The sequence below is a fragment of the Vigna angularis genome, chromosome 11, assembly GCF_016808095.1.
Source record: "Vigna angularis cultivar LongXiaoDou No.4 chromosome 11, ASM1680809v1, whole genome shotgun sequence".
Lineage (NCBI taxonomy): Eukaryota > Viridiplantae > Streptophyta > Magnoliopsida > Fabales > Fabaceae > Vigna > Vigna angularis.
The window spans coordinates 2,294,121-2,312,159 of record NC_068980.1 but is presented as its reverse complement, the minus strand read 5'-3'; the positions used below and the strand labels follow the sequence as shown (position 1 = coordinate 2,312,159).

Here is an 18,039-nt window from a genome sequence, read left to right as displayed (position 1 = left end):
TAAATTTTTGTGGTCAACTTTTTTCTAATTTATCTTCGGTAAATTTGGGGTGCAGACACCTGATAGGAACATGCATTAATAGGTTTGGTTTTGATTCAGAACTCACAACAGATGATATTCTCACAAAAATAAACGAAGATTTGGATGGCATGAAGAGTTTACAGTTGCACAGTACAGAGGCCACAAATGATTAAGATAATAAATCTTTTGGTACAAGAAGAAGCTGTGGACACACTTCTTCCTAAAGCAAAGCACTGACAACCGATCACAACGGACTGTCATAGTAAGGTTTTCAAATTATTTGCTGATATAACTGAGGACAAAGAGGGAGGATTTCTCAAGATTTGAATTGGGAAGAAGTTGATTATTCTGATTGTTTTGTCATTATCACAGGTCCATCACATTCCTTATATAGATGTGGATTGTTTGGAAAAATAGCAATAGAACTTTTTCAGACATTTCTAATTCATAGTCTAATTCAAAAACATTTTTGCTTCAAACACAGGAATCACTATAGTAAAATTTGACAAAAAATACTAAATTATGTGAAAAATACTTCAAGAAGTTATGCAGGGACATCTATTGCTCAGTGTGGTGCGCACTCTGGATTTTCAGCTGTATGTACAAAATATGTGTTCTCTGCCATAATAATATCTACAAGTACATTATAGAAAAATAGAAATTCTAAATACCACAAAAAAATTCAACAAATTCAGTCAGAACTCAGAAAAGTGATAGGAAAAATTTGGAGAACGAACCAGTCATACCTAGAAATTTAAATATTTGGTTCTCCATACTCATCTATTCTCTCAAATCAAACTAATCTAATTGGGCTAAGTATAAACTGAGAATGTGAGAAATATTCTTTCACCTCTTACTAAAAGGAATCTGGTAATTGTCATAACAAGCAACATTTTGTTTACGAAAGAAACCTCTTATTTGGAGGGCTATGTAATATCAGTTTTGATTTTTCAGTTAATCAATGCGCTGAGGACTGTTTGATTATAGTTTACTGTCAAGAGTGTTCTCTGTGGTGCTTTTAATGAGTGAGACAGTAAATTTAAATCCGAAGATGCGGCCAAAAATATTCTTAAAGAGAATCTCAGTGACTAAATTTGTGAGCAATTTAGTTAAATGAAACATGGGTAGTATTGAAAAACACTACTCTAGTATTAAAACAGAGGTGCATTGTCCAAATTTACATTTCTTATTAAACCCACATCGAGTGGTATTGTAAAAGTCAATGTGATGATTATAGTACAATAATAAGAGACTGCTATGGTATTATTCATGGAGCCATGTGATAAGTACAAAGCGAACTATTCTTTCACTTTTTACTCAAGAATACGTGTATTTGTCACTTTTAATCAAACATTGTGCTACAATAAAAAAAGACTAGTATCATATGATAATTCATATGATAAACAGCGTATTTGACCAAGGACTCTGTAATGTTAGTGTAAATTAGAATTTTCTGGAAAAGGTTGTGAGTGGCATACATGTAAATTAGAATTTTACTGAAGAGGTTGAATACTATGTATGAACTCTATTCTTTGCTGTATCCTTTAAGTGGTGGAACATCATTGTTTTTACTAATACTGTTTGAGTGTTTTTTCCTCAAACATGTATTAATAACCCTCACCTAAAACATGTTTTTACAGTATAGGTATAAAATGCCCTAAACTCCAAAATAAAACCAGTGGTCATCATAGAAATATCCTTCTAGAAGGCTAGTAACCAACAGCTCAGCTTTCTAGTACTGTGTAAATAAACGACAGAACCAAAATATAATGAAGGGCATACCAACCTCGGTTCCCAGAAGGGAGAGCAGTAATGGATGAGTAATTTATTCCCTTCAAAACATTACAAATTACTATGAAATTGAAGATAATTACTCTAAATAAATCCAATATAACGAGTACATTTAAAAGAACTATAAATTAATCTATGTAAATATAATGACATATTTCAGATGCATGACAAAATTTGAGAAGAAAATAAATTGACAAATTGTAAAACGTATAAAAGGTGCATAGTAAAATACTATAGGTTTAACTACATGAGAGAACCAAAGTGAGGTGGCTCCTGCCTTCTTTTGGGCATTGTGTCTCCTCAAGAAGATGGTGTCATTTAACAGACAAGGTCTTTCTACTTTTTAATTCTCCTCAGCGTTTATGCTTGCAACAGTATTATGATTCAGGGAGAATAAACAGTATTATGATTCAGGGAGAATAAACAAACCGCTTGTTTTCAAAAACTGAATTGTAATCCTTAAAGAAGGGCCACATTCAAAACAGCTCAATAACTAAGAAAAAATAACAGCTCAATAACTAAGAAAAAAAAATTTCTAACTAAAGTTACAGAGCCCTTTTAACAAAGGCTCTTCCAAAAATAGGCGTATGCCACTTTGCGAGACAAGCACACGGTATTCTTTAGTAAAAGGCGAAAGAATAGTTCGCTATGTACTTATCTAATGGCTCCGTGAAAGCTAATATAGAGCATACCCATATTATATTATGATCCTAGATCTGTTCATACATTACCATAGTCGATGTGGACTTCAATCAAACATGTTTAACTTGGTCTATTCAATTTTATTTGATTTTTTATTTTTATCATTTTATGTTTTAATATAAAATTTTAATTAGATCTCTACCCTGTTATTGACTTTGGATCAATTGTTTTCAGTTTCTATTATTATAAAATAATTAAACATTTTTTATAAAAATATTATTGAATATTTTATTAAGAAAACTTATCAAACAAAGAAACATGTTCTAACTTTTTTTTGCATAATTTTTTTATCTTTTGTAATTTTAATTTTTCTCTCAAATAATTGTTATATACTTCTCAGTTTCTATTGTTTTAAATTAATTAAACACCATCTTCAAAAAGTGATGAGACATTTAATATAAAAGTTTATCTTATAAAAAATTTATCAAACATAAACCTGCTATACATTTCCACAAATAATTGTTATATGTTTTCAGTTTCTATTGTTATAAAATTAAACATCCTGAGAACTACTTTATCCACATTTAACTCAACAATACATCATAAAACATAAAATCCCTAAAAAACATAAAACCCTTCCAGAAATTCTAGAAGGCTTAGGATGAACCAGGCCTAAGAGCATTAATGTTTTTCAGATGTTTTAAGTGGACATTAATGATTACATATGAGCAGCCATGAACCATATAGTACCAACGCATAGCTGCAGTATTGTATGTGCAGAAGTTTTGGTGACTGCTGGAGTGTGATTTTGGTTCTGTGACTGATTATAAAACCTTTTCTTTCTCACTCTTTTAAACGCGGGACGATCCAAAAGTAAGTCGAACAGGTGCTTTGTCATGTCACCTTGTTGACAAGTTTTATAAATGCTTTTGTTATTTTGGGAAATTGTTTCTTTGATTTAACCCGAAGCATGTGTACAAAAACCTGGTTGTGTGTCTGACAGTGGAAACTAAGATGGTTGAAAAGCTTGATGCGGAATGCAGCTTCCAAGTGTTTCCATTCTCTCTTGTCACCATTCCAATCCATTTTTGTGGTCTCTCCTTCAATCTCCCACCTCCACACGCACCCTTTCTACGTTACCCACAGCCATGAACTTGTTGATTCCTTCCATGCCTTTTTCCGGCGTTGTCTCACTCTGCATCAAGCTCGCCAGCTTCACTCCCAATTGCTTCTCACCGCCGCCCATCGTTTACCCTTCTTGGCCGCCAGCCTCATAGCCGTTTACGCCCGCTTTGGCTTTCTCTCTGACGCTCGCAAAGTGTTTGCTGCAATCCCAGTTGAGGGACTCCATCATCTTCTTTTGTGGAATTCCATTATCAGAGCCAATGTCTCTCATGGCTACCATCAACACGCGCTTCGACTTTATCTTGAAATGAGAAACCTTGGAATTTTTCCCGACGGCTTCACTCTTCCCTTGATAATACGGGCCTGCTCGTCTCTGGCTGTTTCTGATCTCTGCAGGATTGTCCATTGTCATGCTTTGCAGCTGGGTTTTCGGAATCATCTTCACGTCGTCAATGAACTCGTGGGTATGTATGGGAAGCACGGGCGAATGGAGGATTCTCGCCAACTGTTTGATGGAATGTCTGTTAGAAGCCTAGTCTCGTGGAATACTATGGTTTCGGGTTATGCTTTCAACTGTGATTCTCTTGGTGCTTCTGCTATTTTTAAAAGGATGGAGTTGGAAGGTTTGCAGCCGAATTCTGTGACATGGACCTCTCTCTTGTCAAGTCATGCTAGATGTGGGCTTTATGACGAAACTCTAGAGTTGTTTAAGTTGATGAGGACAAGGACAATTGAAATCAGTGCTGAAGCATTGGCCGTGATGTTGTCTGTGTGTGCTACTATGCTTCAAGTTGACTGGGGTAAAGAAATCCATGGGCTTGTTGTTAAAGGTGGATATGAAGATTATTTGTTTGTGAAAAATGCTCTGATAGGGACATATGGGAAGCACCAAAACTTGGGGGATGCACAAAGGGTGTTTTTGGATATAAAGAACAAGAGCCTAGTAAGTTGGAATGCTTTGATATCGGCGTATGCTGAATCTGGATTGTGTGAGGAGGCCTATGCAGCATTTTTGCAGATGGAGAAGTCATGTACAGATGGTCAATCCCCAGTGAGGCCTAATGTTATAAGTTGGAGTGCGGTGATTAGTGGCTTTGCTTCTATGGGGCTTGGTGAGAAGTCACTGGAACTTTTTAGGCAAATGCAGCTTTCTAAAGTAATGGCAAATTGTGTGACAATTTCCTGCGTTTTATCGGTTTGTGCAGAGTTAGCTGCATTGAACGTTGGCAAGGAGCTCCATGGTTATGCCATTAGGAATTTGGTGGGTGACAGTATTTTGGTGGGAAATGGTCTGATTAACATGTATATGAAGTGTGGCAACTTCAAGGAAGGACATTTAGTGTTTGATAGTATTAAGGGTAGAGATTTAATTTCGTGGAACTCATTAATTGGGGGTTATGGAATGCATGGGCTTGGTGAGAATGCTTTAAGAAGTTTTGATGAGATGATTAGAGCTGGAATGAAGCCAGACAACATCACTTTTGTGGCTATTCTATCTGCTTGCAGTCATGCTGGACTTGTTGCCGCTGGTCGTAACATTTTTTATCAGATGGCCAGAAAGTTTAGGATTGAACCTAATGTAGAGCATTATGCATGCATGGTTGACCTCTTTGGTCGTGCTGGACTTTTGAAGGAAGCAACTGATATTGTTCGAAATATGCCTATGGAACCTAATGAGTATATTTGGGGAGCTCTTTTAAACTCATGTAGAATGTATAGAGACGTGGACATTGCAGAAGAAACAGCATCACAAATTCTAACCCTGAAGTCAAAAATAACAGGGAGCATCATGCTGCTGTCAAATATATACGCTGCAAATGGAAGGTGGGATGACTTCGCAAGAGTGAGGGTGTCAGCAAGGACAAAAGGTCTTAAAAAAGTACCTGGTCAGAGTTGGATTGAGCTGCGAAAGAAAGTTTACATGTTTTCGTCAGGGAATTCAGTCCATCTGAATCTGGATGAAGTTTATGTGATCCTTGAAGAATTGGCCCTTCACATGGCGAGTAAAAATTATAATCTATAGTTGCTTTTGTCAAGAATTTGTTTATGATCACTCGTTACTCTTGTTGCAATCTGGGAGCTAAGAGGGTAGATATTATATCTTGCCATCAGTTATTCCATGAACTACTGGACAATGACACTCTGAATGAGTTATCCAGAAAATTTTGGCTAGATATTAATATATTTTGCCATAATGCATAGAGTTAATTATCTTTACGTCCATTTTTGGAGTGGGTTTAATATGTATTTAGTTGTCACAAAAAATAAGCGAAAATTTATTTTATTTTTTTACAATTTGGAATTAATATTTTTCTCTTTTAAAATATTATTTTTTATTTTCATCTCGTTATTTTTTTAAAATCACTATCTTTTATTTATAGCTTTGTTTTAAAGTAGATGAATAGATTAATGTCATTTTATAGCCTTCTTTTTGTTCCATGGAGTTGCCAGACACCTCTTCAAAGACGGTTCATGCACTCACATGAAATGGGATTCTATAGGCAAGTGAACTGATTGCACCATAAAATGAAAGGATTTTCATAAATGTTTCTTATGGAGTCACTTGACTAACAGCGAAATATTCTGTCGTCTTCTAAATAAGAAAACTGTGTTTATTACTTTTAAATGGCATACACTTTTTTTTTAAAAGTATGCCTGTTGAGAGTGTTCTACAGTGTCAGTTTCAATTATAAATATATATTTTTTCAATCTAATTTGTATTATATTGAGCAATGTTTGATTATATTATTCTGTATTATTTGTTATTTCAAATGGGTTACAGATGTACATGAGTGGTGACTAGTGGTATGTATGTAGACTTATTTTACTTACTTTAAATTACTTCTGTAAGTTTGAAGTGTTAGTTTCAGCCTTTCTAGTTACTATGCTAATCGAGTCTTTGGTTTTTTTGTGATTTATTTGAACATTTTGTTCTAAAAAATCTTCATCTTAGCAGTTGTTAGTGGAATTCATTATAAATATAAAACTGAATATATATCTAGTGCTATGTCATTAACTCACTGGAGCTGCCAGGTTCTAGATCAACATCCATCAGTTCTGGAACAAAGGTAAGCAAAGGTACTGATGATGAAAGTCATCAACATTTAGAAGCCAATTCACTTTAATGCTGAGGTGCTGACAATGAAACAAAACTGTCTGATTGGATGTCAAGATGAAGATAGTTAAACACAGGGTTCTAAGCTCTTATTTTAATATTTGGATGATAGAATAAAGAAAATTATACTATAGAATGAGCATGGGCACTTACAAATTCAGTCTTCTAGGGAGACTATCATCGTACTTGTTATTATAGGTTGGAAAGATAATACAAAAAACCATCTTTAAACTAAAATTACAGAGCCCTTTTTAGGGCTCTTACAAAAATAGGCGTATGCCACTTAGCGAGACAAACACACGGTATTCTTTAGTAAAAGGCGAAAGAATAGTTCGCTATGTGTTTATCTCATGGCTCCGTGAGATGCTACTGAAGAGTATTTTCGTATTATATTATGACCATTCGTCTGTTCATACACTAGCACAGTCGATGTGGACTTTTGGTCAGAAATGCTAACTTCCTCATCATATAATTCACTTTTTATTTTTATTTAATATTGTTTTATATATTTTAATGTGCATTTAATATAAAACTTCCATTCGATCTCTACTCTGTTATTGAGCTGGATTAATTTTTTCAATTTCTATTATTATAAATAATTAACCATCCTTTTAAAAGAGTTATAAAACAGTTTTAATAAAAATATTAATAAATATCTTATAAAGAAAATTTATCAACCAGTGAAACCTGTCTGTTATAATTTATTTTGCATAATTTTTATATTTTATAATTTTAAATTTTCTAAAAAATAAGTGTTTAATATTTTTCAGTTTCTATTGTTACAAAATAATTAAATACTATTTGAAAGAATGATATGGATTATGTGACAACTGCAAATGGAGATAAGCGTGTTTTATATGTATAATAATTTGTAACTGTATCAAAGGCTGTCTGGTATCTTTTAAATTCTTTCCGTCTCATTAACACGTTAACTTCTGTTATAATGTATTAACCTCTGTAACTCTTGTGTGTTATTAATAAATATATAAGATTCTTTCTGTTGAGTTAGTTGTGTTATTAATAAATATAGAATTCTCTTTGAGCAACCATTATGCATTTCAATGTAGCAAAGAGTTATGAAACATTTATATCTTATATATATTTTCAGTTTCTATTGTTATAAAATTAAAAATAAGAATGACTTAACCCTCACAAAATTCTACTGCCAGTTCCATTCACATTTAGTATGATCAAAACCAAACTTCATGGGTATCTCTCACAAAATTCTACAGCCAAAATTTATAGTTATTTCAACTTTATTTGAATATTACAAATGTATACAACTTTGTACCAACAATTATAGGGCTTTACTCCTAAGGGAGCTCTTCCAGAAATTCTCAAAGGCCAAAGATGAACCCAGAATAAAGAGGAGGTTTGGAAATAGTTTTCAACCAGCAATACACGCACCTCGGTTAGAATCTCACTAGCTGCGTCATTGCTCCCAAGCGCAAAGATAGTTTGCAATATCATCTGACAAGTTATTTTATAACAACTTCTGTCTGTCGTTTCCATCAATTGTCATAGTTGATGTGAGACGTTAGTTTGCAGAGGCTGATTTGACCAGTGACTTCAGCAATGGATAGGATGATTCCTTCCTTTTCTTTTTCTATTTTTAAGTTTTTTTTCTACTTGTCCAATCCCAATAAACTACTCTGAAGATATTTGAATGTCTTTTAAATATTAATCAACACTAAAAAGCAGAGTTGTCTTTAAAAATATTTGAATGTCTTTCATACCAGTTAATTTTTAATTGGTCTCTGAGAGTTATCACACTGGCATGTATACACTTAATCAACCTATCAGTGATTGTATTTATATTTTTACAGAAGCTTAGATCTTGGATTAATGTTGTGTTTGTATTAAGAGAAATGTTCATAAAATTGGAAGTGTAGTTTCTGTTTGGATTGCATGATTTGCAAGAAAATGAAAAAATGCGGAGAATAGTTCGCTATGTGATTTAGCTCATGGCTTCATGACAGCAGAGTGGAGAGCATTTCAATATTATATTATGATCTAGATCTGTTCATACATTACCACAGTCTATGTGGACCTCCGTCAAGCATGTTAAATTGGTCAGGTATAATTCAATATTATTTAATATCATTTTATATTCAATTTTATTTATTATCATTTTGTGTTTTAATATCTATTTAATATAAATTTATAATTTTTAATTAGATCTCTATTCTTGTATTGAATTTGGATGGTCAGTTTCTATTATTATAAAGTAATCAAACACCTTTTTAAAGGAGTTATAAAACATTTTTCTAAAAAATAATATTGAATATTTTATAAAAAATTTATAACGAGGGAAAAATATTATAATTTTTATTTTTAGTAATTTTAAATTTTCTCAAATACATTCCATATAAAAATATATCTTGTAAAGAAAAGTTATCAAACAAAACAACTTCATCACACAAAATTCAATTATTAAAATACATAAAAATAAAGTATACAATATCTTGCACAAAATTCTCTTCCAATATGCTCAATACTTTACACTAAAAATAAGTATACAATATCTACCACAAAATTTTCTTACCAAATACATAATACTTTGAGTGTTTCATTTTACACCTCTAAAATCTCATCCTATACCTCTAAAAATTCCACTTTTAACCTTATAAAATCTCCTTATTACCTTACACCTCTAACTTTGTAAAAAAATTTACTTTTAGCTTTAACAAGTATATTTTTACTTTTTCTTTTTCTTGTTAAAAAGATTCTACACCACTTTAATAATAACTAAATTTAAAATTCAAATATTATTTAATATAATATTATATTTTAATAATTATTCAAATATAATTTATGTTATAATAATAGTTATATTAAAAATATAAAAATAAAATAATTAAAATAAAAATAATAACAAATAAAATTATATTAAATAAAATATTTAATATATTAAAATATATTAAATTATATTAAAATATTAAATTAAATTAAATAATTATTAAAATTTAAATAAAAAATAAAATTTTAAAACAATTATTTATCAAATAACAAATAAAATTATATTAAATATTTAAATATTCTAAATTATATTAAAATTTATATATAAAATAAAATTTTAAAAATCGGGTGGATATCCGATTCATAACTCATCGGATATGTATATCCGAGGTTAACAAATTTTTCAAATTTTCTTTTTTTAAAATTTTAATTATTAAATTTAATATAATATTTTAATATAATTTAATATATTAAATATGGTTTTAAGTATTATTTTTATTTTCATTTTTATTCTTATTTTAGTTATTACTTTTTAATTTTCTTAATAAAACTATTTTAAAAATATAAATAATATTTTATTAATTATTAAAATATAAAAATATAATAAGTAATATTATAATTTTTATTTAAGTTTAATATTTATTAAATTTTAAATGAAAAGCAAAAGTATTAACATATTTTACAGCTTTTATATAAATAAGTTTTTTAAAATTTTCATTTTTATTTAAAATTTAATAATTATTTAATTTATTTTAATATTATATTATAATTTAATATATTTGAATATATTAAATAAAATTTATTATTATTATTATTTTACTTTTATGTTTTTAATATAACTATTATTATAATATAAATTATATTTTAATAATTATTAAAATACAAAATTATTTTAAATAATATTTAAAATTTAAATTATTATTAAACTGGTGAAGATTGTTTTTAATAAAAAAAAAAGAAATGAAAAAATATTTATTTAAGTTGTTTCAAAAAAGTTACAGAGTGGAATTTGAAATCTTGAAGATGTGGATGAAACACTCAAATACTTTTCACTAACAAATAAAGGCTTTACCCCTAAGGGAGCACTTCCAGAAATTCTCTAAGGACTAGGATGAACCCAGGCCCAAGAGGGGGTTTGGAAATAGTTTTCAACCAGCATTTTCATTAACAAATATAGGGCTTTACCCCTAAGGGAGCCCTTCCAGAAATTCTCTAAGGCCTAGGATGAACCCAGGCCCAAGAGGGGGTTTGGAAATAGTTTTCAACCAGCAATAGACGCGCCTCGGTTAGAACCTCACTAGCTGCGTCATTGCCCCAAGCGCAAAGATAGATGTCAAAGGTGTCTGACAAGGTTTTATAACAATTTATGTCATTCTCATCAATTGTCATAGTTGATGTGGGACTTTAGACTGCAGACGCTAATTTGATGAATCCAGGTCTCCAACAACAGATACGATCATTTCTTCTTTCTTTTCCATTTCTTTTCTTTTCTTTCTTTTTTAAGTTTTGCTACTTGTCCAATCCAATCCCAATTAATTACTGTTGAAGATATTTGAATGCCTTTTCGATATTAAAGAACACTAACAAATCAGAGTTGTAGTTCATACCACTTAATTCTTAATTGGTTTCTGAGAACTATCACATTGGCATTCATGACTGGTCGTGTCATCAATGTGGAAGTGCATACCTGCTAGATAATATTAATGTATTTCATATGTTTGATTATATTACGTTGTAATATTTGTATTTGTATAAAAACTGCAATGGAAAAAGAATTTTTTTTTTCAAATTTCACTTACAAAAATTTGTTTATATAAATATCTAATTTCTTGTTTGGTGCCAAGTTTATGAAATGTATTAATTTCAAGACAAAATTCTATCATATTAGAATTTAGGATTTAGTAGATTAATGTAATTAAGCACAAGTTTAGATTATTGTTAAAAATGTTTCAGTGTTTCGAAGTAGTTTTAAGGTAGGTTTGCAACCCATGTCGTCAACATACTTTAGTGGATTACAAAGAATAATGCTATCGTACCTTGATTTATTTTTACTTCTTTCTTCTTCACTGCATCCGATATACATAGCTCATATACAGTAAGTTCGTTGTTTGTTTTCAAATAAGTAAATTTGTTCTTCAATAAATCATTACATTGTGGTAGTAGAATTAGAGTATATATATATATATATATATATATATATATATATATATATATATATATATATACTCAAATTGATAATAGCCTCAGTCTAATCTAAATCATAACACCGTGTCTAATTTTCTTCATGCTTACATGCTACATCACGACCCAAAAAATTGGTTCTTACAATTTCATGTTTTAAAAAAGGACTCGAAGTTTAAACCGGCCTTGAGGATTTGCAATAACTTTTCTTTTTTCAGAAAAATAGCTTCATAATTTGATAATCACTCTTCACTGACAATTAACAAACAAAATACATCCATTTCCAGCCCTAAAGACTACTACTACTAATAGCACTTTTCGTCTTCGAATTACAACCTTTTTGGTGAGATAATTTCATATTACACACTCCTGACTCATCTTAAATATCACCCAATTTCCCCAACCTGTCTCTTAGAATCTTCAGTCCCATGTACCTGTTGCAAATATGAACATATTATTAGCATATATAAGGTGAATTGACACCATAAATTCCATAATGAGACGTTAATTAAAAAAATGTACATTATTCTGTGTAGTGTTACATACCTGCCCATCATCATGACAGTGGCTTGAGGATTGGTTCCTGGGGACTCAGAAAATGTGGAGCCATCTACCACACGGAGTCTGTCAACACCAAGAACCTTATACTCAGAGTTTACTACTTTCCCCACATGGCACCCACCATGGTAGTGCCAAATAGTGATCACAGAGTCTCTACAAAACTGTTCCAGTGACTTTGTGTCATTGGGATGTTTGGGTATGAGGTTGATATTTGCCTGCACACTGATGTTCAACATTTTCTCTGCGCTTTGTCTGTCACACATAGTGTAGTTTGTGACGTGCTGTGACTGAACAACCTTTATGGCTAAGCGGATACCCTCCACGCAGCGCTTAAGATCATGAGGGTGGCTGAAATAGTTGAAGGTAACAGCAGGGTTCTCCTCCACGTTGGTGTTTATCAACCTCAGTTCACCTGTTGACCAAGGACTCGCAACTTTTGACAGTATGAACCCTCCCCTGAATGCTTCGATTGGTATGTCTTTCTTGCTCTTCACAAAGGCCTCAACAGCTTCTCGTGATCTTTGCTTTGGTGGAATTGTCGACAGCTGCCCAATCTAGTTTATCATGTTCAAAAGTAATTGCATGAGTTCCAATAACACACCAAATGTGCTCTAAGTTTCTAACATTAGAAGTAATTTTGCAGCAAATAAAGTGCATACCTCAGCTGACAAGATACCATGGTGACAGTGAATGCTGTCTTTGGACTGACCAAAGCCACAACTAGTCTCAATGTACACACCCAGATTGGTTATACCGACAGTTTCTATGAGTGACTGTTGAACTGGTCTCTTGGAAGGAACGAAAATTGTGTTCATGGGGTTATCAGCCATGCCTTTACCGACAAATTCATTGTGAAGCACTACAGGGATGTTGAATTTCTGAAGCTCTTCTCTGGGGCCAATTCCACTGAGCAGTAGCAATTGAGGAGTGCCAATTGCCCCACTAGACACAATCACTTCACTCTTCCTCCCAGGTCCCAGAAATGCCTGATGCTGCTTCCCATTTTCATCCTTGAAAATCACCCCAATGGCTTTTGGTTTTTTTCCTACATCACCATTTTTCAGTCATGAGACAGTGATTTTAGGCTAGTATATATTCATTAAAAATGTTTCTTACATATTGATCATATCATACCTGTTGTATCAAAAACAATCTTTTGGACAGTGGCATGGACGAGGACAGTAAGTTTCTTAGGATTCCCAGAAGCGAGCAACTCAGCAGCGGTGTGGCGGCGGCCAAATCTGTCAAAAATGGTTCCACCAACTTTGGTTCCATACTTATGATCATAGGTGAATCCATTAAAAGGTGACACACCAGCATCTAGAAGCCCGTCCCTGACTGCTCTCTGCCAATGTGAAAACTTTGGACGATGAACAACCTGCTTCTCCACCCAAGGATAAGACTCGTTCACTAGCTTTGTATCCCACCCCACCTTCCTTATAAATCTGCAGAAAAAAAAGAAACAAAACATGTTTCATACTACACACTATCTATGTAGCATATCTTGTCTTGTTTCGGATAATTTAAGATAGTATTTTTTAAACACGTTTTATTTATTAGTTAAGTGTCCTGAAAATTTAAAATTCATTAACTTAGAAGTCACATTCACGTAATTTTATTCAATAGAGAAACTGATAAAAGCGTATTCGATAATATTTTATTATCACTTTTATAATTGCCTTGTACAATGTCAATCTAGTGAGTGGATGATCACATTTACTTATTTGAAACAAGAGTCTTGCATATAAATTTGCTTGTTAAATATTTTATTCATTCCGAAAATAAGTGTTGTTTAAGTTTATTTTATTAATAATTATTGTTTCATAATTTAAAACCATTATTATCTTTTTAACATCGTCCTTCTCCTTATAAATTAGTTTTTAATAAACATTTTTTAATGGTTTGTTAACATAATTTAATTTTATAGTATATATTATTTTAGGATTTTAGAGCTATTAAAAAATATTGGGCTTTTAGATTCTTTTAATCTTTGTAAACAATACTTATTATCAACTGAAGGAAAATAATTTAATACAATTTTTACTTTAGTTTTTTGAAAAATAAATATAAAGATTGTTTATATATTTATTAAAAGAATTGTTTATTTTTTTAACTAGTTTCTTTGGATCATAAGTAAATTAACGATATATCAGTGGAAAATAAAAAGAATACAAAAAAAAAAGAAATATGTTATTTAGATGGATATAGACAAAAAAAGAAAAGATAAAATAGGAATAAATAAATTATATAAAATATTTATTAAAAAACTTTTTACCCAATTCTTTCTTGCAATTAAAGTTTTATTCATTTTAAAATATTTACTACATATTATGTAATGAGAAAAATTATTTGAATTTTCAAAGCGGTAATAAATAGTAACAAACTAGTGCATATTTCCAAATTATGACAAACAGTAGTAATGCTACATAACATTTCTATATCATAAAAATACAATATTAACATTTGGCTTAAAATTAAATTTGCTCTTATGGTTTTACAGATATACAACTTTGTGAAAGTTAAATTTTAATTTTTAAATTTTCTAAAATTAAATAACTTTATAACACCCATTCATGTCATATATTAGTAAAAGGGTTTAACGATTAATTTTAATAAGATTATTTTGATTTACATATTAAAAAGTGAATAGTATGTTAAAATAATTAAAATTAAATTGGTTAATTTTTTGAATTTGAAAAGCCCAATCTACCATTAAAATTTTATAGAGAGCATATAAAAATATTTTTCAGTATGGTATTTATGTACTTATTTATATTCTATATTTGTCAGTTTTTCTCTCAGGATGTTGAATAACATTGACTGGTCCATGTAAACATCAAATAGCAACACTAATAAATAAAAAATTAAATGAATCAGTGTAATGGTCATTTTGCAACATGTGAATTCAATGGCTATTCCAAGGAACAGGCACCTTAATGATTTTTACCAAAACAAAAAACTACCCTACAATATATTCAATGTTCTGTTTTGTGTGTGGTCTCTTTTCTTCCCTTCCTTTTCTTAAAATCTGACACTCTCACCTAACAACTTACATTGCATAAAATAGGGCTACCAAGGTACACACACAAAAGCATTTAATTCATCAAGTTGGAATTTTGTCAAATTAGACGCAGTCTTTTATATCATTGTCATTCTGCTTAGATCATACATAAGCCTCAAACCCATTTAAGAAATACCAATTAATATATCTAGTTTTTACTAAAATAAGTGTTTTTTTTAGAAATAGGTTAAGCTATAAGTAAATATATCTATATTATGTTAGATTAAGAAATTTAAATTTAACTCAAAAGTAAGTTTTTGAATAATAATTAATGTGAAAGCAAATGTTACTAACGAGTAAATCATATCATTATTGACATTTGCTTTTACTTTAATCCATTATTCAATTAAATAGGAAACTTGGAATTAATACTGTATAGTTCTGTGCCTTTGTTTTTTGGTGGGTGGGTGTACATAATGTTTAACCCGACACACAATTTCTTTGGGAAACAATAATCAACAACAACATCTAATAATGATAATGAAAGAAGAGAAAAAAAGCACACACGTTATTGAAGTTTTGAATAAAATGATGTTTGCAAGTAAACACACAATTGGATTTAAAATGCTGTACTTGATGGTTGGAAGCAGACAACTGGTAATAATACTAAAAAAATTGTAACATATTACAGAAAATAATGATTGTTAGACAAATCTCATCAATGTTATTTCATTTATTGATTATTAAAGTATTAGTACAAATATTACCAATCTATATTAATAGAGTACATTAAGTACTTTTAAAGTAAGAACTTTTTATAGAAAAAAATAAGAATTACAAACTTTAATCATTTAATCACATTTAAAAGGTCCATTAATATTAAACGATAAATGTACGCCATTTATTTAAATAGTCTTATAATAATTTATTTATTTATAAAATTAATACAATCTACATATAATTATATGACATAAATTTATAATTTTTATTTTTAACAATGATCAAATGAATGCCTTTGGCCTTCATGGGTTAATTATATCGACTTGTAAGAAGAAATTGATATACACCTTTAATTTATCATATTGAATGTATAATATTCACCTTGTAAATGTACCATATTTGTAACAATAAAATGATTTTCAACAGGTAAATTTTGTTCTCATCATAGTAGTAAGTTAGCATGGCAATTCAATTTTTGTTTCAATTAATTTATCTAGAGAATAATCATTTACTTTTATCAACTCTATGATAAAACTTTAAAAAATAATGGATTTATATCTGTTAATTCCAATAGTATGTATCATATTTTAAAGCGAAAATTAATTTCCTCAATTATAATTAATCTACCATATTAAAATTTGATTGTTTTAATGTACTTTTTTTAATCCGAGAGTAAATGCAATAACATTTACATTACGTTCCAAGTGGACTGAATTTTTCCTCAAATAAGGGGACGTTGAAATGACAACTTCTATTATAAATGGTTATAAAATTGAGAAATTTCACACAAAATTTTTTATGATCATTTTTTACTTTATAATGTGTATCAAATCAATATAAAATATAATTTTATCCTTATTTTACAAAATATAGAAAAATATTTTAATTAAGATAAATTAGATTTTTTTTTTCAAATCAGAAAACTATATAGGCTCTTAAATTTTGAAATCGCTACAGAAACTATACCCTAAAAAATTATTCACATTGGAATTTAACATACTAAAGAGGAGAAAATTGATGTGAGAAGAAGGTTGGTGTTACCTAGGGTTTGCTCGAGTGTAGAAGCCAGCGTTAATGGAACTGCCACCTCCCAAAACCCTTCCTCTTGCATTCAGCACTCCGTCTGTTGAAATGAAGTACTGAGAAGCCGAAGTTGGTGAAGTGTCTGCCAAAGTTATGTGAAAGTTTCGCAGAAATGTCACATTGGGGTTGTTGAAAGGGACTCCTCCTCTTTCAAGCACCAGAACTTTGAATTTCTTAGACAGCGTTGCAGCCAATGGACACCCTGCAGTGCCACCTCCCACTATTATATAGTCATAACCACCATTGTCCGAACGCCCCAATGAACTTCCTCTCCTGATAAATGGGTACTCACCATTCCAATTCTGCTTACCTGCAACCATACATTTTCATCTTCAACAACATTTCTCGACCATAAAAAGAACAGTGAAGATAAAAGGTTGTATGTATTATTGTATTGTGTTGTGTTTTATCATCATAAAACATAACAGAAGCTGTTTTTTTATGTACTAGGAAAGTAAACATTTTGTCTATTACATTACATTCTGACCCAGTGAAATACACGAATCATTGACTGTATATTACAGAACATTGTGTTTGAGATTGGTTTGTGTGAATGTCAGAATAGGATTTAGAAAGGGCACACCAAAGAGATATATATAATATAGATATATAGAAGGTGTTGTTGAGTATATATGATTAGATAATAAACCTTGAGAATGAGGTAGATAGTTGAGGAGACATGGAAGTAAGTAAAGGAAGAATTTGAGTGCACCAATGGACGCCATGGAGTCTGAGAAAAGCAGCTTCTTCAACCTCTAAGTGGCTGGCTCTGGTTGGCCTTCTCTTCTGTGTGCATGTGCACCATATAAATATTCTCAAATGTCCCCACTGCTCTGTTCTTTAAACACACGTATTTTTAAGAGAATCTTAACTAATGTTTTATGAATTAAAGCAGAATATTTTCTCCTTCTAAAATATATTGAAAATGTATTAAATATAAGAAACACTACTTTCTATATATCATCGGTTTATTTTGAAGGGTTAAATTTTTTACTAATAGAAAAACATTAGAATAATAAAGTGATGAAATTTTGTTTTAGAAAGAAGTAAATAATAGCAA

The 18,039-nt window shown here is 30.6% G+C and overlaps 2 protein-coding genes and 4 non-coding genes across 6 annotated transcripts; 1 reads left to right on the top strand and 5 right to left on the bottom strand.

The window, feature by feature from the left end:
- Positions 1-2,363: 2,363 nt before the first annotated feature.
- LOC128194848 (U5 spliceosomal RNA) lies at positions 2,364-2,479 on the bottom strand. Its single transcript, XR_008246297.1, has one exon. It is a non-coding gene; the product is annotated as a U5 spliceosomal RNA (small nuclear RNA).
- Positions 2,480-3,131: 652 nt separating this feature from the next.
- Positions 3,132-5,748, top strand: LOC108333276 (putative pentatricopeptide repeat-containing protein At1g17630). Its single transcript, XM_017568676.2, has one exon. It carries the CDS (start codon positions 3,485-3,487, stop codon positions 5,600-5,602), a length of 2,118 nt encoding a protein of 705 aa, XP_017424165.1. The 5' UTR covers positions 3,132-3,484; the 3' UTR covers positions 5,603-5,748.
- Positions 5,749-6,935: 1,187 nt separating this feature from the next.
- On the bottom strand, positions 6,936-7,050 carry LOC128194882 (U5 spliceosomal RNA). The gene has a single exon (XR_008246331.1). It is a non-coding gene; the product is annotated as a U5 spliceosomal RNA (small nuclear RNA).
- A 954-nt stretch (positions 7,051-8,004) lies between these two features.
- LOC128194879 (U4 spliceosomal RNA) lies at positions 8,005-8,149 on the bottom strand. The gene has a single exon (XR_008246328.1). It is a non-coding gene; the product is annotated as a U4 spliceosomal RNA (small nuclear RNA).
- Positions 8,150-10,617: 2,468 nt separating this feature from the next.
- LOC128194846 (U4 spliceosomal RNA) lies at positions 10,618-10,761 on the bottom strand. Its single transcript, XR_008246295.1, has one exon. It is a non-coding gene; the product is annotated as a U4 spliceosomal RNA (small nuclear RNA).
- A 927-nt stretch (positions 10,762-11,688) lies between these two features.
- Positions 11,689-17,780, bottom strand: LOC108333521 (protein HOTHEAD). The gene is made up of 6 exons (XM_017568987.2): positions 17,629-17,780; positions 16,938-17,289; positions 13,310-13,620; positions 12,835-13,220; positions 12,161-12,729; positions 11,689-12,048 (listed from the first exon to the last, which is right to left on the bottom strand). Exons 1-6 carry the CDS (start codon positions 17,702-17,704, stop codon positions 11,994-11,996), a joined length of 1,749 nt encoding a protein of 582 aa, XP_017424476.1. The 5' UTR covers positions 17,705-17,780; the 3' UTR covers positions 11,689-11,993.
- Positions 17,781-18,039: the final 259 nt, after the last annotated feature.